This window comes from Drosophila yakuba, chromosome X (genome assembly GCF_016746365.2).
Source record: "Drosophila yakuba strain Tai18E2 chromosome X, Prin_Dyak_Tai18E2_2.1, whole genome shotgun sequence".
Lineage (NCBI taxonomy): Eukaryota > Metazoa > Arthropoda > Insecta > Diptera > Drosophilidae > Drosophila > Drosophila yakuba.
In genome coordinates this window covers 17,141,198-17,165,788 of record NC_052526.2, presented here as the reverse complement: position 1 = coordinate 17,165,788, position 24,591 = coordinate 17,141,198, and the positions used below count along the sequence as shown (strand labels likewise).

General features: G+C 46.8%; 7 protein-coding genes and 1 long non-coding RNA gene across 12 annotated transcripts in view; 4 read left to right on the top strand and 4 right to left on the bottom strand.

Annotated features, from left to right (window-relative positions):
• The first annotated feature begins 69 nt into the window (after positions 1-69).
• On the top strand, positions 70-3,945 carry LOC6525749 (multivesicular body subunit 12A). 3 transcript variants are annotated; one of them, XM_015190988.2, is made up of 7 exons: positions 70-143; positions 209-323; positions 1,765-1,981; positions 2,044-2,199; positions 2,262-2,616; positions 2,681-2,905; positions 2,962-3,945. In XM_015190988.2, the coding sequence occupies exons 3-7, from the start codon at positions 1,776-1,778 to the stop codon at positions 3,079-3,081; spliced, it is 1,062 nt and encodes a 353-aa protein (XP_015046474.1). In that variant the 5' UTR covers positions 70-143; positions 209-323; positions 1,765-1,775; the 3' UTR covers positions 3,082-3,945. The 3 variants fall into 3 exon arrangements, with proteins under 3 accessions (XP_015046474.1, XP_015046475.1, XP_002101571.1); XM_015190989.2 differs by having other exon boundaries at positions 102-323; XM_002101535.4 differs by having other exon boundaries at positions 103-323; positions 2,684-2,905.
• A 169-nt stretch (positions 3,946-4,114) lies between these two features.
• Positions 4,115-7,994, bottom strand: LOC6525748 (rho GTPase-activating protein 22). Its single transcript, XM_039377110.2, is given in 6 exon segments — positions 4,115-4,472; positions 4,474-4,546; positions 4,649-4,831; positions 4,893-4,998; positions 5,056-6,409; positions 6,653-7,994. Coding segments are annotated over 5 exon segments (1,734 nt in total). The 5' UTR covers positions 6,242-6,409; positions 6,653-7,994; the 3' UTR covers positions 4,115-4,286.
• On the top strand, positions 7,792-8,468 carry LOC120322151. The gene is made up of 2 exons (XR_005561944.2): positions 7,792-7,882; positions 7,991-8,468. It is a non-coding gene; the product is annotated as an uncharacterized LOC120322151 (long non-coding RNA).
• Positions 8,427-10,097, bottom strand: LOC6525747 (3-hydroxyacyl-CoA dehydrogenase type-2). Its single transcript, XM_002101533.3, has 2 exons — positions 9,943-10,097; positions 8,427-9,332 (listed from the first exon to the last, which is right to left on the bottom strand). Exons 1-2 carry the CDS (start codon positions 9,949-9,951, stop codon positions 8,574-8,576), a joined length of 768 nt encoding a protein of 255 aa, XP_002101569.1. The 5' UTR covers positions 9,952-10,097; the 3' UTR covers positions 8,427-8,573.
• A 196-nt stretch (positions 10,098-10,293) lies between these two features.
• On the top strand, positions 10,294-12,053 carry LOC6525746 (transcriptional protein SWT1). 2 transcript variants are annotated; one of them, XM_002101532.4, is made up of 4 exons: positions 10,294-10,484; positions 10,563-10,895; positions 10,952-11,500; positions 11,562-12,053. In XM_002101532.4, exons 1-4 carry the CDS (start codon positions 10,379-10,381, stop codon positions 11,783-11,785), a joined length of 1,212 nt encoding a protein of 403 aa, XP_002101568.1. In that variant the 5' UTR covers positions 10,294-10,378; the 3' UTR covers positions 11,786-12,053. The 2 variants fall into 2 exon arrangements, with proteins under 2 accessions (XP_002101568.1, XP_015046472.1); XM_015190986.2 differs by having other exon boundaries at positions 10,297-10,484; positions 10,554-10,895.
• A 289-nt stretch (positions 12,054-12,342) lies between these two features.
• Positions 12,343-14,951, bottom strand: LOC6525745 (transcriptional adapter 3). Its single transcript, XM_002101531.4, has one exon. It carries the CDS (start codon positions 14,804-14,806, stop codon positions 13,136-13,138), a length of 1,671 nt encoding a protein of 556 aa, XP_002101567.3. The 5' UTR covers positions 14,807-14,951; the 3' UTR covers positions 12,343-13,135.
• A 376-nt stretch (positions 14,952-15,327) lies between these two features.
• LOC6525744 (xenotropic and polytropic retrovirus receptor 1) lies at positions 15,328-22,534 on the top strand. 2 transcript variants are annotated; one of them, XM_015190985.3, is made up of 7 exons: positions 15,328-15,532; positions 18,588-18,758; positions 18,834-19,232; positions 19,597-20,572; positions 20,629-20,798; positions 20,868-21,001; positions 21,064-22,534. In XM_015190985.3, the coding sequence occupies exons 2-7, from the start codon at positions 18,690-18,692 to the stop codon at positions 21,338-21,340; spliced, it is 2,025 nt and encodes a 674-aa protein (XP_015046471.1). In that variant the 5' UTR covers positions 15,328-15,532; positions 18,588-18,689; the 3' UTR covers positions 21,341-22,534. The 2 variants fall into 2 exon arrangements, with proteins under 2 accessions (XP_015046471.1, XP_002101566.1); XM_002101530.4 differs by having other exon boundaries at positions 15,328-15,536.
• Positions 22,516-24,591, bottom strand: part of LOC6525743 (dynein axonemal heavy chain 6) — a 31,839-nt gene continuing 29,763 nt past the window's right edge. Inside the window, exons 26-28 of the mRNA XM_039370651.1 lie at positions 23,509-24,577; positions 22,977-23,447; positions 22,516-22,914 (exon numbers count right to left, since the gene is read on the bottom strand). Of these exons, the coding sequence (XP_039226585.1) occupies positions 22,558-22,914; positions 22,977-23,447; positions 23,509-24,577 (1,897 nt within the window). The 3' untranslated portion in view covers positions 22,516-22,557. The remainder of the gene's footprint in view (positions 22,915-22,976; positions 23,448-23,508; positions 24,578-24,591) is intronic.

The following is a 24,591-nucleotide window of genomic DNA, read 5'->3' as shown; positions in this document are numbered from 1 at the left end:
TAGGGTGCAACCATCGATAGTCGGTAGTCGGCTAGGAACAATCGATATGTAGAAAATAGTGAATCGCAGGTGCACCATCCCGAATAAATCAGTGTAATTTTTGTTGTTCCTTGCCAAACAATAGAAGACGAACGTATTCGAGAGTAAGCTAATATAAAATCGGGCGACCGGATCGGGCGTTAATCGTTAATTGTTCAATTAAATGCAGTTAATGACGCGCCGGCCTGCATAGTGCGATCGCATAGTCACCGAGTGGACCGTGGCCCCCTAGCGCTATAGTCGTAATCCGAACCCGAATCGCTCCATCGGGAATCGTTAATTGTGTACGTACATATATATATGGATGGATGTGTGTGGATGCTGTGTTGACTAATGTTTTTTTTTTTTCGAATGGGGTATAGTACAAATGTATATATGGATGAGTGGGGAGTTGGGGGTGCCACTCGAGCTTCCTGGCAATTTGCACTTATAATTGGAATCGTGTGCGGCCTTTTTCGAATGGTTTCTATTTTTAAGCTCTGTGTGGTGCTCCACTTTGGTTATCAGCCGGAGTTTCCCCACTTCCCCAGGCTTTTACATATATGTACTATCCGTAATCCCCTTTCTTTGTCTGCGCGCCAAAGCCAAAGAGTTTCCATTTCGAAACCTTAGAAAGTGTGTGCACAGGGAAAAAAGATCTTAATTAATGATCGATGGGGTATTATAACTAAGAACATTACTAACAGCAGTTTATAGTAGTGTAGTATATTATATTTTTAAGTTAATGTTGTAGAACATAGCACAGCTGTAGAAATAAATCAATTATTAATAATAGGGTGCACTTTTACGTAATATCATATGATAAACTGAATAGAATTCTCTTCATTGATCATATAATGGTACCTGAAACCTTTTACACAGTTTTTTTTTATATCAATATTAACGTCATAACAAAACAAACACTTCTTTGTTCATTTGTTTTGTTTACGGCTTATTCTTGGTTCGACTTTTGTTTTGATTTCTTGTAAACGAGCTTTTATTGCATTTTGCAGTGGGTTCTTGCAGTTTCTGGATGACTCAGAGCTGCCGGCCGTCACCTAACTTTGTATATCTTATCAGTAATTTAATACAAAACATATTGACAATCAGAGAACCGAAAAGCTATAAAAATGAGAGTCATCTTCTCTATATTCAATTGTAAAGTGCGCACTCGAACGTGCGGCTGAGTTTGTTTACTTCACTTCCTCGGATACGTGAGCATGTGAGTGGTCAAAGAGAAACTCGGACCTGGCCCTGGTGGGGCGACCTACAAAAGAATGCCATGCAAAAAAACCCAGCAGCACGATCATGAATCACTGGTGTGGGGCTGGAAAAAGCACCACCAGATCACCATCAACAAGACCACCACCACCACCACCAGAGATTAGATATAACTCGGTACCGGTACCGGTTTTTATTTCAAAGTTGTTTGTGCTGCTGCATAAGCAGTTTTAGAAAATTAATTAACTCTTTTTTCATATCGGTTATAAGTATTATAATATATTCGTTTACTGACTCCCAAGAAGTTCCTTTAAAGTAATCTCAGTGTCTTATTTTGTACCAGTTAGGCCAAAAGCTCAGCAAGGTGAATCCTAACATCCACTTTCCCTCCATAAATTATACGCATAAAATATTTCTACTAAACTTTCATATTTTGTAGACTAATTAGATGATTTACACATAAAGAGAGTGAATGACACCCACAAGCCAAGTTAACTAATTGTTCTGTCTGTGATTTTGCTGCAGGAATCCGAGCGATGAACAAGGTGGGCAAGCACATCCAAAGCGGCATCGGCGGAGCACCAAACTCGGCATTGTCCACGGCGGCTCTACTGGGTACTCCGCTGGAGGCGTCCAATGGAGCCGGGTCGGCCAGCACCACCAATGTGTTCAATTCCATTATGAGCTTCCTGCCGGACAATCGACCCATAACCTCGCTGCACATCGTCGAGGATTTCGAGCGGTTAGTGTGGAGTTGCCCGTTAAAATGTGATTTGTCCATACTAAAAGCTTTTTTTGTTTTAGCTGCCCGAAGAACTTTAGTGCCATTAACCGCACCTACGACCAGGACTCGGATGCGGACCTATGGCGCGACTACAGCCTGTTTGGACGCCAGAACACACGCTACCTCTGCCTGTCCAAGTCCGAGGGCCTGCCCGAATACGTGGTGGAGACCCTACAGTGAGCTCTTAACTCTTTGGATTCCATCTCCCTTCGATGAATGCTAACTATTTTGTTTTCAGAGTGATTTCGGATAAAACGCCGCCGCCTAAGGAATTCTCTCAGGTCTCCCGCACTGCCGACAGTGATCAGAAGGCTTGGCGCAAGCGGCAGGTGATCTACAAGCTCTCCAAGCGCGGCACTGTGACCCAGGCGGTTACCGACATAATACTCTGCTCCAAGTTGAAGGCAGCGCCCGATGGCTTCAAGCTGGCCGGCGATATCAATGGAGTGCTCATCTGCTACAAAACGAGCGCGATCCCAGTGCGCCTCTCGCCACCAGTGCCAGGTGTGGGAGTGCCAGCTCCAGCCACCTGCGAGGTGGAGCAAGCCCTGAACCGCCTGAATCTCCAGGGTCAACGCAACTCACGAGGACCAGTAAGTCGTGCTCCTAGTTAATCCCCTCTTCAACTACTGTCAATTGATTGTCCATTTTACCAAGCAGCTGCCACAACCACCGACTGAACACCATGACTATGAGGAGATCCAAGCCAATTATCAAATAAACTCGCCACAGCGACCGGCGCCACCTCGGCCGGCGGGAGTGGGTTCCGGAGGAGGACGCGGTACTTACGGCGGAACGGGCACCTTGGGCACCTACACCGAGCTGGAGGGAGTGCCTTTCGTCATGGACGTTAGGCTGCAGCGCAACCAAGCTGTGAATGATGTGAGTGAAGCATCCAATAGCTATGTACCTCTCGCTCTAATTCGATATTTGCATAGATACCTACACTGCCTGAAATCTCTACGCTGCTTAAGTCTCTGGACTATGACTTTCAGCTGGAACGTCAGATCTTATGCACCATGAAGTCATCGGCATCTAAGAACCCGTTTTTTAAGTGAGAGTGCAAAACTTTCATCGGGAGCATCGCAAATTGATTGTTGGGCAAATGTAAACAGCAAAGCAACAGAACCGGAAATGAGTGGTTTTTATAATTAGTTTAGCGTAAGCTTGATGCAATCGCATAATGATGCGCATGTGGCAGCTGTCATAATACACCCAGTAGTTATTCAGTTGAAATTAAGTTCGGAAGTCCCCGACCCCTTAGAGTAAAATGTGTGTAATATTCCTGTGCCTTCGATATGTATCTAATTTTGATGCTTGCCCGAGCAATCCATGCATCTCAGTTTTGTAAAACCCCTCATTGGAAAGCAACCGAATCAGAATCCTACCTATTTACATCATAGAAATCATTCATATACATGCATCGATTATTAACCCCGAATTGTGATCAGAGGAGCCAGCGCAATGTGTTGTCATTAATTTAGAGGCGCTACATCAGATGGCTTTACGTGTACACAACACATTCGCATATGTATACCGAAAGGCCCACGCATAAGATATATGTACATATGTACACCTACCATATATGTCCAAAAGTGTAATGTTAATGTTGAATCAAGTCTAGAAAGCGGACTGCTAATATAAACCTAGTACATACAAGCATATATCTAATATATATATATATATACCTTTATAGGCCACATAGCACTTAAAACCAGTTGGTTTTTAAAAAAACATATATCTATTACATATTAGATCTAGTGACTATTAGACTGTATTGCAAAATCATAGATTCTTCCCAACTGCCTCCGTCCCCGTCACCCCGCATTCCCAGCTCCTTTTCGCCCACCCCAAAAACACCCCACCACGTTATAAAGCAGTTCAAATACAAGGAAAATATATATACGCCCGTGCAAATACAATATTGAGTCTTCTTTCCTCTTTGAATGATTCAGCGGCAGATGCGCTTTGGGATAAACGCTGCTCGGGTCCTCCCGGAATTTTGTAAAACCATTTGGGCATTAGTCAGCATGGATGCAGTTGAAATGATTATTGTGAGCCATAGAAAGCAAATCGAATTGATCAAAAAAGTACTAAGTAAAGGTGGAAACCCTTTTAGTTTATTAAATATAAGTACAAAAGTTAGTTGATAAAGTAAAAATAGAAAAAAATAAGTTTAGGACACAGTTGCTAGTGGGGCCTAAAGTCATTCCATATGTACAGTGCTCTCTCCGGCATGAAGGATCCATGTCATTGGCCCAGATCAGAATAGATTGTGAAAGAGCAGGTCCGGCTGCGACAGAGTCTTCTTCAGGTTGCGCATGCTCAGGCGGCGGCGATCGGCGGTGCATCTGTTGGCGACGTGATCGGGATTGGGATCGGAAACGTTGGGAATGGGGACAGGTGTTGCAGGTACAGTGGGTACGGGTTCAGGTTCAGGTTCAGGTTCAGGATTTCGAGTGGTTAGCAAAGCGATCGAAACAACGGCACAGTAGGTGAGCGGTTTGGATGAGGCATAAGCGGCTGGGATTCGGGTTTTGTGGGTAACAGTAGCGGGCACCCGGACACCAAATGGACCTTCACCTGGGAGACTGGGGCTGCTCCTCCTCAGCGGGGCTCACTTACTCGAATATGCGCCCCTGGTACTCGATCATCAGCTTCACGCAGTCGGCCAGAGTTTCGCCCTCCCGCAAAAGTTGCTGGATGTCCTGCATGTGGATGCCTTGCGGCACCGTGTGGAAAATCGAGGGCGTCACCGATATGGACAGCGTCTCCGCGCTGATCTGCTGCAGCGGTACCTTGGTTATTCTGCAATTTAGCATGTATATTGTCATGTGCGACGGATATTGTATTATGGGGCTTCACTAACCTATTGAAGTGCCCGAAGATGTAATCCATGGTGTCCCGGTTGCTCTCCGGCAGCGAGCGAATCAGTCTTTTCAGGGAATCCAACTTCACAGAAAGATCGGTTAACACTGCGGGTAGAAGAGGATTACAAACAGGAACTTGGAGAGGAATACTTTTAAACTTACACCACTGATTGGGCTGTCCAATGAAGGTCTTGGCCTCGTTGACACTGACCAGCGGACTCTTGATTTCGCGCAGGAAGAGCTTCAGCACACCGGTCAACGTGTGTATGTCCACGTCCGGCTGACGCAGTGAATCATAGTCATTGGCGTCGATGCTGAAGCGCAGCGTTTGGATTTTATTGTAATCGCCGCACTGCCGATAGATTCCCTCAATGGGCTGCGTGGATCTGCGGTACTTTTGCTCGATAAGATCGCAGCAATCCACGACGATCCGCGGCACTGTGCGGTGCTGGTCGTGCTTAAGAACCATCTCCAGGTCCGTATCGAAGCAGGGCTCGTCGAAGAAGATGCGCTGTTCCCGCAGCGTTTCCACGCTGGGTCTGCTCTTGAACCAGTTGGACAGGTTCATCCAGGCGACCAGGCGCGAGGGTCGGACAATGGGACTGCCATGAGCAGTTCGCTTGCCAGGCGCTGCAACACCGCCTGCTCCTGCGAAGCGCGGTTTATCCTTGTCCCTCTCCCTGTCGCGTTCCTGAAGCAGTTCCGTCAATTGGCGACTCATTTCGCCCACCTTCTGCTCCAGCTCCTGGCTGTATGTGGTCTGGACGAGCAGATCCTGCTCCAGAGTGTGCATACGCTGCTTGAGATCGTGCCAGCGCTTAGAGCAGCTGCTGCAGCACTCCAGTCCACTGCGGCGATCCCTGCCTGACTTGGACCTGCCCACCGCCGGACTGCCGCCAGAGCTGGAGTTCGAAGAGCAGACATCGAGACTGGTGTTGGACACCAGTACAGCTGTGTTGGTTGAGTCGTCCAGGAACAGGCGGGTCAGATCCTTGGTGCTGCTGCTCTTGAGCAGCGCCAGCTTGTTGGGTCTGGTTTTCAGCTCTCTGAGAAGGACGACCGCCTCGGGTCGCCCGGAATCCTGTTTTCCCGCCTTATCCAAGGTGCAATTGGAGCCACCACTGCCCTCCAGGCGAAACAGAGTGCCCGAGGTGACGCTGTGGCCGCGCATATAGGCGTGTTGGGCCTGCGACGATGACGACGACGGCGTGGAGCGATCGCGAAAGCAATTCATCAGGGTCTTTCCGGGCTGGCGTCTTTCGTGTGCTACGAATCCCGCGGCGCCGATTACAATATGCGCCGAGTCTGGAGTTCCAGGCGTTACTGGCCGCTGACTTGTCGTCTGCATGATGCTGGGTTCGGCTATCGGGTTCCCAACGCCCTATCCACTTTGGCTTCTTCTCGATTGGCCGCACTTGGGCTTATCGCTGCTGGGTAAGGCAGCTGGCCAGTGGAGAACCCTTCGTCTCCTCCTCTTGCTTCACCTCCCGTTGCCCAGTGACGTCAAGTGTAGGAACTGTGCAAAAAGAAATAATCGTGTTTATAATTAGTTTATGACCATTGAATTTAAGTAAAGATAGCAATACACAGTGAGCACTGGCAACTACAAATTGTGTTTTAGACTGGCTCTATAGGAGTATTGAAAAATTATGAATATAATAACATGACAATGAGCCAAACTCTAGTAATTCAATATGAAATAGAGTTTCTCAATAGAAGTCGTACTCTTTAGTCGGTGCACACTGTGGTAACCACCCACCTCTTCCGCTTTTCAAGAGCCTATTCCTGCCAAATCACACAATGTTGCCCAATGAAGTTGCAACTGCAACAGCAGCAACAGCAGCAACACCTTGCACACCAGTTGACCACAAAACACTTCTGGGGCTTCCGATTATGAGTTTTCCTGGGGTAATCAAACTTTTCCTTCGGATTCGGATGACGCAGTATCAGAGGCGCGATAGCCGGTCGGTCATGGATAGTGGATAATTCGCAGGCAGCTCCGATTTCAACTGACTGGCTGGGGCGAGCAGTTGGAATTCTATAGGCGCTTATCGCACTTCCAATTGTTCCACAGTCGCAGGCCACTCCGACACTCCAGATAAGATAGCCGGAGAACCAAACAAATGCCAAAGCACTCGGTACACATATAAATAAATATAACTCACTGTCACAGAATTGTCGATTATGTGTGAAATCCATTAGAGAAGTAGCTTTTCTCCCTATGCACACGATATACGAGTATATTCCACATTCATATCTCTCTGTTTTCACTAGGCAAGCGAATGAAAATCGCTCCTGTCGAGCTGCTGACTTGGACTTTGGCAGTTTCTGGGTAACTGGGGCAAGTCAGGCCCTTGACCATCCCATGGAGATATAGCCTATCGGTCGTGATGGGTAGTGTAGTGCTTTTCTTTATTTAGGAAGTACCAAATGCCCAATATCCGGTGGTGATTAATCGCAAATAATGTGATAGGTGGTTTCAAAGTGGTGGATCATGATTAGCCCACATAAAAGTGTATGTTTTAAATGGTTCATTTAAGCAGCATTTGAGTTATGCTGAAGTTTATTCTAATCATCTGGAGACCTCTTCATGGATTTTGACTTTCTTTCTGTCGTGCAACTTTTGTGTTCCTTAAGTCCTGCACACTGGACGAATCCAACGCCTCAGGTCTTGAACCGGTATCTCTTAACGAAGGGCAGGCTATCATCGTGCTTGGTTCACGCTGTTTACCAGTTCCCGGCACAAATCGCGCTGAAAAGGCTAATGTGGTCCTCTAATAGCCCCAACTTCTCATGATAGCGGGAACGGGAGGCAAATAGCTTGCCCTCTCGCTCGTTCTGCCGTCAGCGCCATTTCTCCACAGGGAGCATCGGTGGACGCAGTAGGCAAGAAGGCGGGGAAAAGTTTAGTTCGGGGATCATTAAAATATATTGCTGGATCCTGGTTAGCCCATCTACGCTGGACTACAAGAAAACGCTCTAGCAATCGGTGTGTGACTCGTCCAGCAAATGTCCTTGTTCTGCTTCCCTTGAAATTCAGCATCATTTTTGCTGGGGATTCCTTCTATTTAAATTGCTCTGCTCTTGTGTTCTCCAGGGTTAATTTTCCTAGACATCCTCCTGATCTCAGCCAGGACAGCCACAAAGTGCCCGGCTAAGCAGCACTGATATGGCGGCATTATCTTTAGGAAAGCGATTTTCAAATGGACGTTGTTTACATTTTCAAACGGAGCTGCCAACTTGCGTGAACATTCGAAAATTCTTAAAGGGCACTGACGTAGAGATACCCTTTTATTCAATAAATATATACGCTAAAATCAATCACTCTGTATATAAAATAAAAAATGATAATTAACTAGCCTCTTGTTACAAATACATGTTTGCTTTAGAATTAATTCTACAAATATTAAGTCTGTAATAATATTGACTTCACCTGTTGCAATGGACACTGCAGCCCAATACACTCCAGTTACCCACTGACCGGCTGGCAAGAAACCAGTGTTGAAAAGCGACAGGCAGACGCGCCTCCAAAATTTTTAAATGTGACAATGTGTGTTTAATAGCAATTATTACATAATTTCGGGACAGATAATAAAACTTTTCAGCTTAACCACTAGACAATAGATAAATGCAAACTGATCGAGCCACTTCCAGAGGTCCAAGACCGCGCGCAGCCCAATCTAGGGCATCATGCGCAGGGCGCCATCGATGCGGATTACCTCGCCGTTGAGCAACGGATTCTCGTAGATGGCCTGCACCAGGTGGGCGTACTCACTGGGCTCGCCCAAGCGCTGCGGGAACGGGATGGACTTGGCCAGGAAGGTGCGCACCTTCTCAGGCAGAGCGGCCAGCATGGGGGTGTTGAACAAACCCGGTGCAATCGTGCAGATACGGATGCCCTGGGTGCTCAGGTCGCGGGCAATGGGCAGTGTCATGCCCACCACGGCTGCCTTGGAGGCGGAGTAGGCCGCCTGGCCGATCTGACCATCAAAGGCAGCCACCGAGGCGGTGTTCACGATCACGCCGCGCTGTCCATCCTGGTTGGGCTCATTGGCGCCCATCAGTCCGGCGGACAGACGGATCACATTGAACGTGCCCACCGTGTTGATGTTGATCACCCGCTGGAAATCCTCCAGGCGGTGGGCCACGTTCTTGTTGAAGTTGTATGTCTTCACCGCGGTGGCCGTGCCCGCACAGTTCACCGTCAGATCCAGTCGACCGAACTTATCCTTGGCCGTCTGCAGGGCGGCACTCACATCCTTCTCGGAGGTCACGTCCACGGGCACGAAGACCACCTTGTCGCCCAGCTCCTTGGCTACCTCGTTGCCCTTGGAGGAGGGAAGATCGGCCAGGATCACGCTGGCGCCCTGCTTGGCCAGGCGCTCGGCGGTGGCGCGGCCCAGTCCAGAGGCTCCTCCGGTCACCAGGGAAACGGCGTTCTGAAGAGGAAAGGAATGGACTTAGCATCTACTTGTTGGCGGGGATCAGGTATATAACAGGTATATTGTAATCTAAAGCAAAAGAGTCTAAAAATGCACTATATTCCTATTAAATCACTACTACAAAATCAATATTATAAGAGTTAGGGCTTCTAACAAAGTAGGCTTATAGAATTCAGAATATACGATCTGATGGACTGAGATCTTTCACTTCATCTGGCATTAAACATGAAAAGCTGTCTGAAAAAGTATATTTAGATATAGAACGATCCTCACTTGCAGATAAAAGCCAAACTAAACTCATAATCCGATGCCGGTTTATCGTATTCTTAGCGAGCAGCTGACAGATGCGTTTTGTGTCCAGTTCCCCGATAAGCAGCAGGGTGTTATTGTATAACTTGGGGGGGGAAGTAATGCTAATTATTGGATGGGTACAAGGTACATCGCTGTGGGCACAGATACAGTTATTTATGGGACTCCATGTTTATAATAGACACGAGTTCAGATCCCAATTGGACTTTGTACCCCGGCCGCCGTGTCATCGTTCGCTTTTACTGCGCTAATTCCCCTATAATCGCTATGTGATCCTTATTTACAGCACCCCACGTACCTTGATCATTATTTTTCAGACGAGTTGTGTTGTGGGTGCGAAAAGCGGTAGTTACTTAGTGCTCGGGAAAGCTTTTAAACAAAAACTTGTTAAACGATTCGAAACCGTGCAGTGTGACCGTTTATGCGCCGGCACGAAATACGGCCAAAGAATACTGACTAAGGGGACTCATCTCATTTGATCTCGAACTTATATGCTATATTATTCTATAAGTTATTATGTTTGTTATAGCTTTTGCTGTGAATTTATATTACATTTCTATTTCTACTTATAAAATATTACAAATATGAATGGGTTTTAGTTTTCACCACGCATTGTGTATCGTGACACGAGGCCTCACGAACGTTCGGGCAATCTCTAGTCCGAACTCTTATTGATAATACAATAACAATAATAAATGTCATTTTGCTAAAAATCAAATGTTGAGGAGCACAAAATGTCGGTTGGTGGCAGAAACATGCACACGGGAAAGTCATCAAATCTCCGCCTTTTGGACGACGACGAGCGGGATAAGTTGATCACCACAGCACGATTGTCAAATGGTAAGATTTCTCCCACAAAAACTACGCCTTTTCCAGAAAGACCAAGATTCAACGCACTTAACCGTGCAGCTGTTCCAGGAACGGGTAAGCAGCCTGCCCAGGAGCGCCTCAAGCGGCTGCAGACCCAATTGAAGCGGGTGCATGACAAGAAACCCATCAGCAACAATGAGAGGGAGCGGGAGACCATCAAACGGAGCACTCGCAGCTCCTCCACCTCTCAGATTAGCACTCCCAAATCGGCACCCGTTCGTCGCTCAAGTATATACGCATCCACGCCCCATAGATCCCTGACGGAGCGCCTGAAGGTACAGACCAAAGTGGCCAAGAGTGCGTCACCCAGGAACGCCTGGGAAAAGCCAAAAGCTCTGGTCGATGCCAGCAATCGCCTAAAGGCGGGACCTTCACAAAGTGGTGGGTACTCTGTGCATATAGATTTTCTTTTATACCTGTACCTATCATTTCCTTAGCCAACCAGCGACTCACGCAGTTAAGGACTTCGCTGCAGCAGAAGCAGGGGAATGAGGAGCGCAACAACAATGATGTGGCCAAGATCAACAAAGAGGTCATCGGAAAAGAAGCTAAGAACTGCAACATCACAAATTCAAGTGCATTTAAAGGCTCGTCATCCAGCGAAATAGAGCCCGAGCCCATGGAATGGGAGGAGTCTATTGAAGATGAGCCCCCGAAAAAGAATCAGGATGAGGCTGAGAAAGAGGACGACATTCTGTTGATGCGGCAGGCAGCCGATGGCGAGGAGTTGCCCACTCGGCTTGTGGATCACATGTATTTCGTGCTGGACACCAACGTTCTGATGCACAACATCAAGTTCGTGGAGAGCCTGACAGAGGTGGTGCTGCCGGGTACGGTGGGAAGCATGTTGTACATTCCCTACATAGTAATCAAGGAGCTGGACAAGCTGAAGGGTCAGTACCAATCGGACGATCCAAAGCGACTGATTGCCGTGCGAGCAATACGCTATTTGAACACCAAGTTCGATGGGAGTTTGGAAATACAAGGTGGGTCGTGGACATGTACATGTATTATCTCTGAAACTAACCATGATTCCCTTTGCTGCAGGTCAATCCGCCGTGGAGGAGGCGGAGCACCTAATTAAAGTCGACTGCCCGGACGACAGCATTATAAATTGCTGCCTGCAGCTGCAGGAGCAGGTTCCCAGCATGATGCTACTCACCAACGACGAGAACCTCCGCCTCAAGGCCAACGCCTCGGACATCCAGGTGTCCTGTCGCTCCGATCTAATTTCCACCTATGCGGATGAGTTTGCTGCCCTCGGCGATTAGCTAAAAGCGACCACACTACATATATAGTATACGAAAGACTGTGACTGCGTTTGTGATATGGGATCCGGAGGCAGTCGAAAGGGATCCACAAGTCAAGCCACTGCACCGCAGCATACATGAAGTACAATCAATCTTTTACACCTACATACATCACCTACATTTAGTGGATGGCCACTGGAGTGTTCACTGAATACTAAGAAGTTTCGCATATTAGATATTACATATTAATGTATATTGCTACCTGCAATAAAGTTTGTTTTTGGATATATTTGCCTGGCGATTAGCGATCGAGATATGGAATCCGCGGTCCCCGGAAGGGCTTCCTCCGATCGAAGGGGCCCGCTTGTTTGGATTTAATTAGCCGCACGCCGGAGTTGCCGACTTTGATTGCGGCTTATCGGTTGGGCAAACAAGATCGGAGAACCGGAGGATTCCCCACATCCGCTGCAGTTCACTTGGCCCGTTCCGCCGGCCATTTCGAGCTCAAAGCGTGCGTAGCGTTCACCCAGCGCGGTGGTTTCTCTCCTCCGAACTCCCATGGTGGAAAAACTCTGTGGTTTACTCTCGATAGTGACAACTTTATTGCCGCACGATTACTTAAGCTATACAAAGTGTATGTATTTGGGATTGTTACATAGGGTGGATCAATATTTATAGTTGCGAAAAACATGGGAAAAAATCTGGTTCATATGGGAAAATTCCAGCAAGGAAAACTTTCAGTTCATTAAGCAATAATGAATCTATTGAGTTAAAAACAAAGCTCAATATTTATGTACACAAAACCAAATTTCGCATGTGAAATCTACGAATATATATTAAATTTTCAAGCATTACAAACAAGTTAGCAAAAACTTTTAGGCTTACGAAAAACGTTACTTTGTAAAGAAAGCAAGGCAAAACTACGATTTTTTTTATAAAAGAACAGTTTAAAATAACCAAACTCTACTAGAAGATCTTATCTAAATAACTAATTTCACTTTAATCTTGAACTCTACATTCTACAAGCTATATATCTTTGTTAATGTACAGTCTGGCGACAAAGATAAGAATACGTGTTCGGAAGCTGGTGGAAAAAGACTCAGATGTGGCGTTTGACTCGAAGAAACTAATGCAAAACTTTTTCCGCCACATTGAGCGCATTTTCCTAACCATCCCCACACCTTAGATTGCGTACACTAGATACTACGTGTTGAATATCTTGGCTAATTTACAGTCTGGCGAAAAGAAAGGAGGCGAGACGGAGGTGGAACTCCTTCAGACGCACTGCAGCTTGAGGCTAGCGTCCCGGACCTGCCTCTTTGCCTGATGCATGGCCATTAGCTGGCACCAGCCCCAGGCCAGGGTCCTGTCCTACATCTTTGGCTCGAGCAGGGAGCTGCCGGCGCCGCCGATGCAGGGTAGATGCATCTGCATCCGCTCCAGCTGATCCGCCAGCAGGCGCTGCTCGTTGGTCAGCCGCAGAATCTCCTGCTTCTCCTCGATGGTGTGACCCTTGCGTTTGGCCCGATATTGCAACATTCGCTTGTAGCACTCCAGTATCTCCTGGTCCACGGTGTCCAATTTCCGTTTGATGGCAATTCGCTTGATTTCCTCACTGGCGACGGCACGCAGTCGCTTCAATTCCTCGCTGTTGAACTGCGAAATGGAGCTGATCTCGGTTGTAACACGCTTGATCTCCAGCAGCACCTCGTCCACGTCTTCGTGGGCCGCAAATTCACTGGCATCGATCAGTCCGTTCTCGATGAGTGTCTTCTTCAGACGCTGTTCGATGCCCACGCCATGTTTCATCATGGCAAGGGATCGGAAGTTACCGGAAGCGGCTGCCGCGGCAGCATTTGCCGAGGATGAGGAGTGCGAGTGGGTGTTCTCGTTGCTGCTGCTTGTGGTGCTATTGCTGTGCTCGCCCACTGCGGCCTGCTCGCTGGGCAGCGTCATCAGCGATTCCTCCATCAAGGCGGACACCAATCGCTGGGTGAGTGGACCAGTAATGCTCTCCTCCACCATTCCTTCGGCTTTTTTGAGCATGCCGCTAGAATTGTGCGACTTGATACGTGCTCCGCCCGGCTGCAGCGCCTTCATATCCTCCTGGGCCCAAACTGTGGAGTAATGGGGACCAAGAGTGGGCACTGGCGGCACCAGTGGACCCCAATACTGCTCCAGCAGGTCATCGATTAAACGCAGATCCTCGTTGGTTAGCGGCATGCAGTAGGGCTCTACGGATAGCCAGAACTTGTTAGGCGTATCGTTCTTGGGCACCGCCACCTTGGGTAGCTGCGGCAACGGCTGGTGGTGCGGCAGCACGGATCCAGAGGCATTGGCTGCCGCCAGTGTGGGCAGATAGTCCATGCTGTCGTCGGTATGCACGGTCAAGGGGCTGTTTTTGGCCTGGTGTTTCGAGGAGGCGCCGGAAACGCCCTGTTGCTTGAGAATGGTCATCGAGGAGTGCTTCTTGCGCACGCCGGTTGGTTCATCCCGCTTACGCTTGGACTGGCTGGAGGAGGAGGCACCTCCGCCACCCAACGGGCTGCCCAGACTTGTCGAGGAATTGCTGCCGATGCCCAGCAGGCCATTGAGCATGCTCGCCGGACAAGGTGGCGATCCAGGCACACGATCGAGCTTTCTTCGATCTTGGCGCTTCTCATCCTTGTCCAGGCTATCATACTCCGCTTTCAGGACGCGCGTGCGTAGCGCCACATTGGAGAGCATCTGTTCCAGCTCCAGTTGCACTGCATCCAGATCCTCGGCCGCCAAATGATCATCCGCCGGACGCTGCAGTGCCGTCGCAATGGTGGGCAACAGTTTGGGCACGTCTCGGGTGCGAATTATGGGAATGACGACGCCTCCGGGCGTGGCCAGCACCTCGGACTCTATGAAGGAGCTCGCTGGAGCGGATTTGCCGCCACCCGTGCCATTTGTGGGCAGTTTTCCAGCTCCTCCGGATGACGCAGAGATGCCAAAGCCACCGGAACCGAGCGAGCCTCCGAAGTGGGCCAGCTTGATGTTCTTCAGGTTCGCACTCATGGGACGCGGCTGCGACTGGTTGGGGACCTCTGTGTCAGCTAGATTACGGATATAATTGGTGATTTTCCGCTTTTTCTTGTGGTGTTAAAATCGCAATTTGTTTTGCGTCGATATGGCAGTGTGACCGTAGCGGAAGACGCGTAAATACCAGTATACAAGATGGTAAAGTACTGGTAAATACTAAAAGCGCGAGTACAGTGGTTAAAAAAATACTTTTGTGTTCAACTTAAAACAACGGCAAATTTTATTTAATTTAAAACATGCTTTATTGAGGCCTTATTGATTATCTTCATCAATAATTTTAACAGTGATTGAATCTGTTTATTCGACTTTAATTCAATGATGAAATAGAAAGGAACATTAATAAATAGATACATTTTTATACCACATTATTTTAACTACAGAATAATGAAAAATACTCTCTGCAACTGTTACAGTGATCGTGCATAACAGTGCTGCCCGAGCGCTGTGCAACACTGGCGTCCGCGTAGCGCGCGTGTTTACCAATACTTGGGTTTTTTGTTCAGTTCTTTGTTGTTGTTTGGCGTTCGCATTTCGCCCGTCGTCGTCTGAATTTTTTGTGATATGCGCGCTATTTCGGTGATAAGCAGTGTACTTAACAAATCAGCGACTGTTGACAATTAGTAATGGCCAGTGGAAGCAGCTTGCGATGTTAGAGTAGCCAAATTCCCCCACTGCGGACGAACTGCAAGTGCAAACTGCAGTGTATGTATGTAATTTTATGTAATTGAACAGCCATTTCCCACCCCCCAAAATCCCCCACACATTCAGTACCCCCAAAACCATGCAAACATCCCAACATTTAAACATTCAAACATAGAAGCATCCGATAATCTCGGACTGGGTGCCTCCAATTGCGCCTCGTTTGTCCAATTGTGAAGCGAAAATCACAAGACAAGTCGAATTGACGCTCTGCCGCCACGCCCCTTGCGCTGCTCACGCCCCTGGCGGAAATCAACGAAAATCAAAAGCCAACATTCAGCGATTCAGTTGAGTTTAGTTGGGTTCAGTCGACATAGCCATATGCACAATATCCCAGCCTCAAAACGCTGTCTTCATTCGTTTTCACTACACTTTCCCAAGTGGGCATTATCACTGCCAGAAAAGGTTTGCCATCCCACCTTCAAGCTATGATCTATCACCGATCCAACCCAAATAACATTGGCCTATTTTAGTAATACAAATTTGTGTTATTTCTGAAAGTGCATTTAAGTGTGGGAACCCCATCGATCTAAGCCAATTAACTTGATATCGACTGTTGATTTTACGTTTTTATGATGTAAAAGTGTGTTTTTTAAGTTAAGACCTGTTTCCTGAGGGTTTCACATCCATTAGCTAATGCACAGTGAATATTTGTGCAGTTAACCATTGAATAACTTGACAGTGAATAATTTATTTTAAGTGACACGATCTTAAAGATGTTTTGCCAAAGTTTCATGTTTTGTGTTTCATAAGATTTGCACATAAAGAAGTGATATAGGAAATTGTTTTTAATACAAAGTCATGTAATGTTTTGCACTTACATCCACAATACTTCCCATCAATTATCTGTACCAAAAAGTGATAAAGTGAAAATCAGCCTATATAGTTCTTTGTTTCTTGTCTTAATTCTTTGTTTTCGCTGTTTCAATATGTTCCCTGTTTAAATCTTGCAGTGTACAAATCTGGTGGATAGAATAACTGAAAGCCTTAGGTGTTTTGATTTTATATCACGTCATAGTAAGGATAGTACACATCACGTATGTTGTTTCAGATAATCCCAACGCGATTGCCTCAGATTGCGCCTCATAATGCACTTAAGTTCCACAAAAGTCGAACAATAACCCGTGGGTGAGGGTATTTGCAGTTCCCCCAAAACCTGAAGGGAACCCTCCATTCTTGTTTTATTGATCAAATATTTGCGTCTACGTGTGTCGTCGATGTGTTCCGGCGATGTCTCAGCGATTATAGGGCTTTGTGTGTCAGCTGTTGTTTTAAACGGCACTAGCACATGTTTTATAAGCCCAGTCGCAGGCCAGTCGGTTCGTTATCAGTGCCAATTAAACCGGAGAAGAGAAATCTGTCAACGGCGGCGATAATGGCGATAAGGTCGCAGCCCTAAGATGGTAGAGATAGCTTCAGATTCGCCACCGATGCCGATCGATCAGAGACAACACCTATAATCCATTACGATTGCCATTGCTCGCTATTACGCTATTAGATGGTAGATGATAGATGGTATATGGTCTAATCAATCAGCGAGCCAATCTATTTTTAGACTCACCTGTTGACGTTAATTGACCGCCAGCCAGAGCCACCCCCACCCCCTCCACCAAAACCCCTCATCAATTATCGCCCAGGTATTGACCACTTTGCTGGGCTCCTCAACTGGGAAGGGCAGTAAACTAAGGAGGGGAAACATTATCAGTGTATCAAAACCGCATTAAATTCAATTGGATATACACCTGATAACAAATGTTGTAATTTTCATTTAATCAGCATTTGGTTGAGATTTACAACAAGAACTTAAACGACCTACGTATTAGTAATCAATCAATTTGTATTCATAAGTCAGCAAGGGATTAAGCCTATCAATGGCTTAATAGAAACATATATTTTGGACTTCTTTCTGATATTCCGACATGAAAAGAAATGAGCATTGACTATTGTTGATAAAGTACGTTGAGGTCTTTGTTTAATATCTAATGAGCAGGTCATTCAATTGAAAATTATAAATAAATATCAACATTAAACGGAAACGAAAGAGGACGTATTTATAACGTTTGAATATCTTGAAAGTGTTGATAATTAAATTTAGATAACGAAGTTGTAGTTACGAATCAAGGTTGTCAAGAAATTAAATAACCTGCATAAAAAGCATTTCAACTATAGGGACTTTTAGAAAATATTTCAATAACCCAATTGAGTTTTGTTTTCAATATTTTCAATGCATTCAAACATATGTATACACATTTTTTATTCCTGTGTAGGGAGTAGGGTGAACGGAAGTTCCGACCACAAATCGAGGAAGGGCAGCCATGAAATTAGAGGCTTAAATGGCAACAAATGCGACAGCAACAGTTGGCGACGCAAATATTTGTGCAATTGATTAAAACAGGGTCCCATCCAGATCTCTATCTGTATCTTATACGTTTGCTGTTTGAACTGGCGACAAAATTTTCCAATTTGTTTAACTCGTTATGCGGGCCACGTTAATGATATAGCCATGTACATATACACATATGTATGTATGTCTATGTGTATTCTGTAAAGAATCGGATGGCACAGACCTCAATAATTGTTATAATATTGCTTATACGTACACATATTTTTTCGGGGCTTGGGTGCTTATCAGTTGTGAAAAACACACACCCACCAGCGTTCAATTTACGATCGCCGGTACTCGTATACTAGGTGCTTTAGTTAATACGCCCGATTAGCTACTGCACTGATTTGAGCCATTATCCATTAGTCCGCTCACTCGTCCGTTAAATTAGCGGCGGAGAAAGCTGGGCGATTGGTTCTATGTTCCTCGAGCACTGCTGACTTGAGTCGCAGCCCCACACATTGCTCATTCGTGGCGAAAACAGCTTTATTCGGGCGGTTAATCACTCAAATACATCTTTCATAATCTTAAAGTTTACGTCCTAAGGTTTTCCCCATTTAGTTAAACCTTCTCTGCCCACTCAAGTCTTAATTTTAATCCACTTGACTAGCTTTAAGTAGAACGGATGCGATATACGGAAGTGTCCTTAACAACTCTTCAATGCTATCGTTTCAGACGCGCTTCACTGCGGCGCCGATCAACGGAACGAATCCGATCTGGAGTGGATAGTGGATAGAGAGCTAGCCCTAGAATAGCCAGGTCGAAGAATCGCTAGCCATGAAGTTCGCCGAGCATCTGTCGGCGCACATAACGCCCGAGTGGCGCAAACAATACATCAACTATGAGGTAAGTGTTGGCCTAAAATGGAAAACCCAAATGGAAAACATGAAACCAACTGACAACTGCATTTTTGTGCCGCAGGAAATGAAGGCCATGCTGTATTTGGCCGTGGAGGAGGCGCCATCGGTGGAGAGCGTCGAGGACGACGTGCTGAAGCGGCACTTTGCTAACTTTGATGAGAACTTCTTTCACTATTGTGACAAGGAGCTGAAGAAGATCAACACTTTCTACTCGGAGAAACTGGCGGAGGCCACGCGAAAGTTTGCCACCCTGAATGCCGAACTGAAGACCTCCATCGAGGAGTCGGAGCGGAGTGCCAAGAAGTCCAAGGGCCAGAAACGGCATGCTGCCTTGCCGGATCGCAAGGCACGCGAGTTGAAGTTGGCCTTCAGCGAGTTCTACCTGAGTCTGATCCTCCTGCAGAACTATCAGAATCTGAATCACACCGGCTTTCGTAAAATACTCAAGAAGCACGATAAAGTAAGTCTGATTTACGGCAACCGCAGAGGCATTACTCAGCCTTGACCTAGTCAAGATCTTAGGAGATTACTTATTGTCTGCAGCGTAGACAATAAAACACATTTTGTGTGAGAAATAAATAATACAAATTTATAGTAGAGTTTTCGGGGAAAAAGTTGCTTTTTAAATAGCCACTGTTATCGCCAGAAATGAATGTATTCGGATTGCACAAGCTAGAGCTGTTCAATTATCTGCTTTTTGGGGGTAGCCATAAACAATGCGAGTGAATCATTTGTTATACAAAGATAAGAATTTGTTAAATATGTTGCAGTTACATTATTGGTATCACTGTTCTAAAATTTGAAATCTGTATATTCTTTGGCAGCTTTTGCGTGTGGACAGCGGCGCCAAATGGAGGCAGGAGTATGTGGAGGCATCGCACTTCTTCACCAACAAGGACATCGACAACATCATCAATGAGACGGAGACGACGGTCACCGGCGAACTGGAAGGCGGCGATCGGCAGCGAGCGATGAAGAGATTGCGAGTACCACCGCTGGGCGAACAACAGAGTCCGTGGACCACCTTCAAGGTGGGCCTCTTCTCCGGCAGCTTCATAGTGCTGGGCATTGTTGTGGTGCTGTCGGCCATATTCCATGAGATCAGTGGCGAGAATCTAAAGGTCACGTTCCGACTCTACCGCGGTCCCCTGCTCATCATCGAGTTCATCTTTCTCATTGGCGTGAACATCTACGGCTGGCGGTCGTCTGGCGTTAATCATGTACTGATCTTCGAGCTGGATCCACGAAATCATCTATCCGAACAGCATCTCATGGAACTGGCGGCGATCTTTGGCGTGATCTGGACACTTAGCATGCTGAGCTTCCTGTACAGCGCCAGTTTGGCCATTCCGGCGTTCATCAATCCGCTTACGCTTACGCTGATTATGGTGCTATTTCTGGCCAATCCGTTCCATGTGCTCCATCACGACGCACGATTCTGGCTATGGCGGATTACGGGACGATGTTTGTCTGCACCGTTCTTTCATGTGGGCTTCGCGGATTTCTGGCTGGGCGATCAGCTCAACTCGTTGGCCACAGCGATTCTCGATTTCGAGTATCTCATATGCTTCTATTTCACAAATGGCAACTGGACAGAGGCGAGGGATGCCTCTATTTGCATGGAGAAGGACTTCATCATCCGGCCGATTGTCAATTGCCTGCCCGCCTGGTTTCGATTTGCACAATGCCTGCGCCGATATCGGGACTCGCGGGAGGCCTTTCCTCATTTGGTGAATGCTGGCAAATACTCCACAACCTTCCTGGTGGTGATCTTCGCCACCCTGAAGAGTTTCAACAGTCGTAAGATTTACCTTTCCTTCTAAATTATACTTATTATTTAACGACTGTTTCTTTAGCGAACTATGCCAGCACATTTGATAATCCTTATACCTGGCTGTGGATTATCGCCTCGATTGTGTCCTCTTGCTACGCCTACACGTGGGATATCAAGATGGATTGGGGCCTGTTCGACAAAAATGCTGGCGAGAATACTTTCCTGCGTGAGGAGGTTGTCTACTCATCGACGGTAAGTCGAATAATGGCTAATAAATAATTTATAATCATCTAAATATAAATGACAATCCTTAAATTTCAGGGTTTCTACTACTTTGCCATCGTGGAAGATCTGGCGCTGCGCTTTATTTGGGCGCTGTCTTTCTACCTCACCGAGATGAAGATCGTAAGCTCAGACATAATGACCTCCATCACAGGCATCCTGGAGGTATTCCGGTAAGTGCAGATTCCTAAATCAAAATCTGTGCATGTAATTTACAAAGAGTTTTCCTTTTCAGGCGTTTTGTGTGGAACTTTTTCCGGTTAGAGAACGAGCATCTGAACAACTGCGGTAAGTTCCGAGCCGTTCGAGACATCTCGATAGCGCCGCTGGACTCCTCCGACCAGGCGCTCATCCTGCGCATGATGGACGAGACTGATGGTGTGATCAATCGCTACACGAAGACGAACCGACCAAAGCCCAAGAAGGTCAAGGATCCGGAGAAGCGGAGCCTGCTGCAGACGCGCGGATCGCTGCCCGACCTCAGGATCGATATGGACAGTAAAAAATTGTAGGCAACGATAGCCGCCCACCGAATTGTGCTTCCTAATGAACGATTTTGCGGAACGTCTTATACGAAAGTTTATCCCTAATTCAATTTACACACTTTTTTTCGTAATTTTTTTTTTTCGTTGTTTAGCTAATTTGTATATTTAGTGACTAAGTACTTAAAATTGAGGAAAGACAATGTCCAGCAATAATTAGCGCATAAGATTTCTAACTAATTTAGCATTCCATGTATGCGGTTAACTAACGAAAAGACCAAACCTATACCTTAACCCATAATCCGTAACCGGTAACCCGTAACCTTTAGCTCCTAAGCCACAATTCCACGTTTCCAAATCCAATTTGCAATCCATACCTTCCACAAATATTGGAGTAGAGAACGGCAGTATTAGTACTTAGAAAAGGCGAACAAAATAACTAAAAAATCAGCAACAAAATGAAACTGCAGCGACCACATTCCTTTATCAATCCAATCAGTGTATGTTTATTGTTAGTCAATTAGTTAGACCTGCCTTATCTGTTATCTTTCTGTCCACCTGTTGATTGATATACGACATAGACTGTGACCAAATCGAAACTTAAACTGAAACATTAACTTAAACTAAAGCTGAGCTCGAAGGGAATTGTACATAGTATACGAATGGTAGTGCCTGTGTGTGTTCTTCTCGCTCGCTGTGTGTGTGTGTGTGTATGTGTGTGTGTGTGTGCAAGGTCTAGAATTCCAAAGTAGATTTGATGAACAGACTTCAAACGTGCAATGTTGTATATACGAACAGTACAGATGTCTACATAACTATATACACGTAGGCTTAAGAACAACTCGTCAGATATTAATGAAGACTTTGTCAAATTTTTGCCATAAGTAGTAGCTCGTATTTTGAGCACTTAATTGCCTTGTAAAATAAATTATTCCTATGTGTAAAAGCGCTTTTGATACGAAATCGGAACTATTTATGCGATGAGAGATTGCTTTCTAAAGCAGGCATGTAAATAATTCAGTGCCTTCTCAAGGGATTTTCAAAAACACCGCTCTGATTGCATTCGAATCCACAAATTACGACCTTAATCAGTATATTTAATTAACACCTCCCCCCCCAACACACACACACATAAAATATGTATTGTACACCTAAGCAGAAAGTACCCGAAATTGAACATGAAACGAAATAAAGACGGCTTTAAGTATGCAGCATAAAAAGCAATAACCTGTAAATTGTATCTAGACCTAGCAAATATTTTCCAATACAGCGGAAACCAGAGCTGTGCCCCGCATAATCCAAAACTCCGGCTCGTTTTGGCTTCGCAATAGGACGGCCAGTATGAAGTTGGTCGAATGGCCGGTGGTGGAGAGGACACCGGATCGCTGCTGGGTTTTGTACAGCGGCGCCTCATATCGCACCGTTGACGAAATCTCCAGACACGGCTTGAACCTAACCACTGGCATCCGGCAGAAGAGCTCTCCAAAGTTGGCGTCGCACAGGCCGCCTTTGCTCAAATCCCAGCGAGCTGCTTCGATGAAGATGCCATGCACATTGATGACCGCATCGGTGCACTCCGGCAGGTTGCCATATAGCTTCTGGTCCTGTAAGTGTAAATATTCGTGTTAAAAAAGAACAAATGGCATCTTCTCTGGAGATTACTTACGTTCATGTTGTTGATGTGCATCTCAAAGAAGTCCTGCTGCACCAGCTCCCTTTCGAACACATCGAAGTCGATCTTCAGCGAGTCAATGGGCAGGACACGGCGACGGGCGTACGTCTGCAGGACGCCGGTGAGGAAGGATTGCGGAAAGAAGAAACCACTGATCCAATAGGAGCGCGGTGCTCCATTCTCCGCCCACTGCTGGATGAAGTCGATGCGCCGCTGGAAGTCGGATATGTAGCTGGGCAGCGGCTTGATCGAGAGGAAGCTACGTTTGGCCCAGGACGCGGGCACCTGGTTGGATAGCAGCGCCTTGAAGACGTTCTCCAGCTCCTCCGACATCACCACCAGACCCTTTATGGCCTTGGCCAAATTGATCAAGCTGTCGTGAATGATGCCCAGTGCGATGTTGAATCGATCGATCTCCTGCACCAGCACAATGGTCAGCGACGGCACTTGACCCTTGGCGTCCAGCTGGGAATAGGGTGAAGATTAAGACTGGTTTTCCATTTTGTTAAATAACAATATAACTTACCACAGAGAGCGTGTCATGGATGGGTTCCCTCTTAATCTTGGTGGCCAGCGCTTTCTGGATGCGTGCAATTGTCTGCTGGGCGATCTCGTTTTCCATGGCCTGGCCCTCGTCGGCGGCGGATCTGGGCTGGCCCAGGAGCAGGGTGTTAATAAAGAAGGACGTCTCCTTGGTCTGGAACACGATGTTGGCGTTCTGGTTCATGCCGAAGATCTCAGGATCCTCGAGGACCGGAAAGCCCAGCACATAGGTTGAGTACTCGCTAAGCGTTTTCTTGCGCGGATCCCGATAGTAGCTATCACCACGGCAGTACTTGTAGTCCGGCTGGATGATTCGCTTCGATGAGAAGATGGTCAGTATGGTGCGCAGACACCGCAGATCCCAGTAGTCCGTCACCCGGCCACCCCACGTGATGTCACCGTTGATATAGAGTATGGCTTCCCAGGGTATTTCGTCCAGCACCTCGCGATCGATGAAGAAGTCGAGGGTCTTTAGACCGCATTCCCGATCGCTCTCGCTGAACTCGTAGGTGATGTTCCAACCCAGCGGTCCGAATTTCCTGCGCTCCAGTAAAACCGCATGGAACATGCACAGCCCAAAGACAATGGCCCGCCAATTGCCATTCTGGATGTGGTGCTCGAAGAAGTCCTGCTTCAGATCCGTCAGCGCTCCAAACACATTCGCCTTGATACCCTTCGGTGGTTCATTGGTGATCTTCACCGAATTCTGGAGCACACTGATCGGGAAGGTTTGGATGGGCATGGAGGAGAGATAGAGTCGGAAATCGGCATGCGCCTTGGTGATGCCCAGCGTCAGGTTACGCACAATCGTCTCCAGCGTCTGCATAAACGAGGTGGCCAGATGGCAATTCTGCAGGAACACCCAGTGACCCATTCGCAAGCTCTTTTCGATCAGGTTCTCCGCCAGTGGTCCCTGGCCCTGGCCCAGCGATATGGAGTAGTACTTGTCGGTGAACTGCATCTGGGTGGTGAACTTGAGGAAGCCGGACATAGGATCCGATCCGGTGGACAGCACAAAGATCAACGGCGTCACAGCAGAGGTGTCCAAATAGCTAAATGCGATATA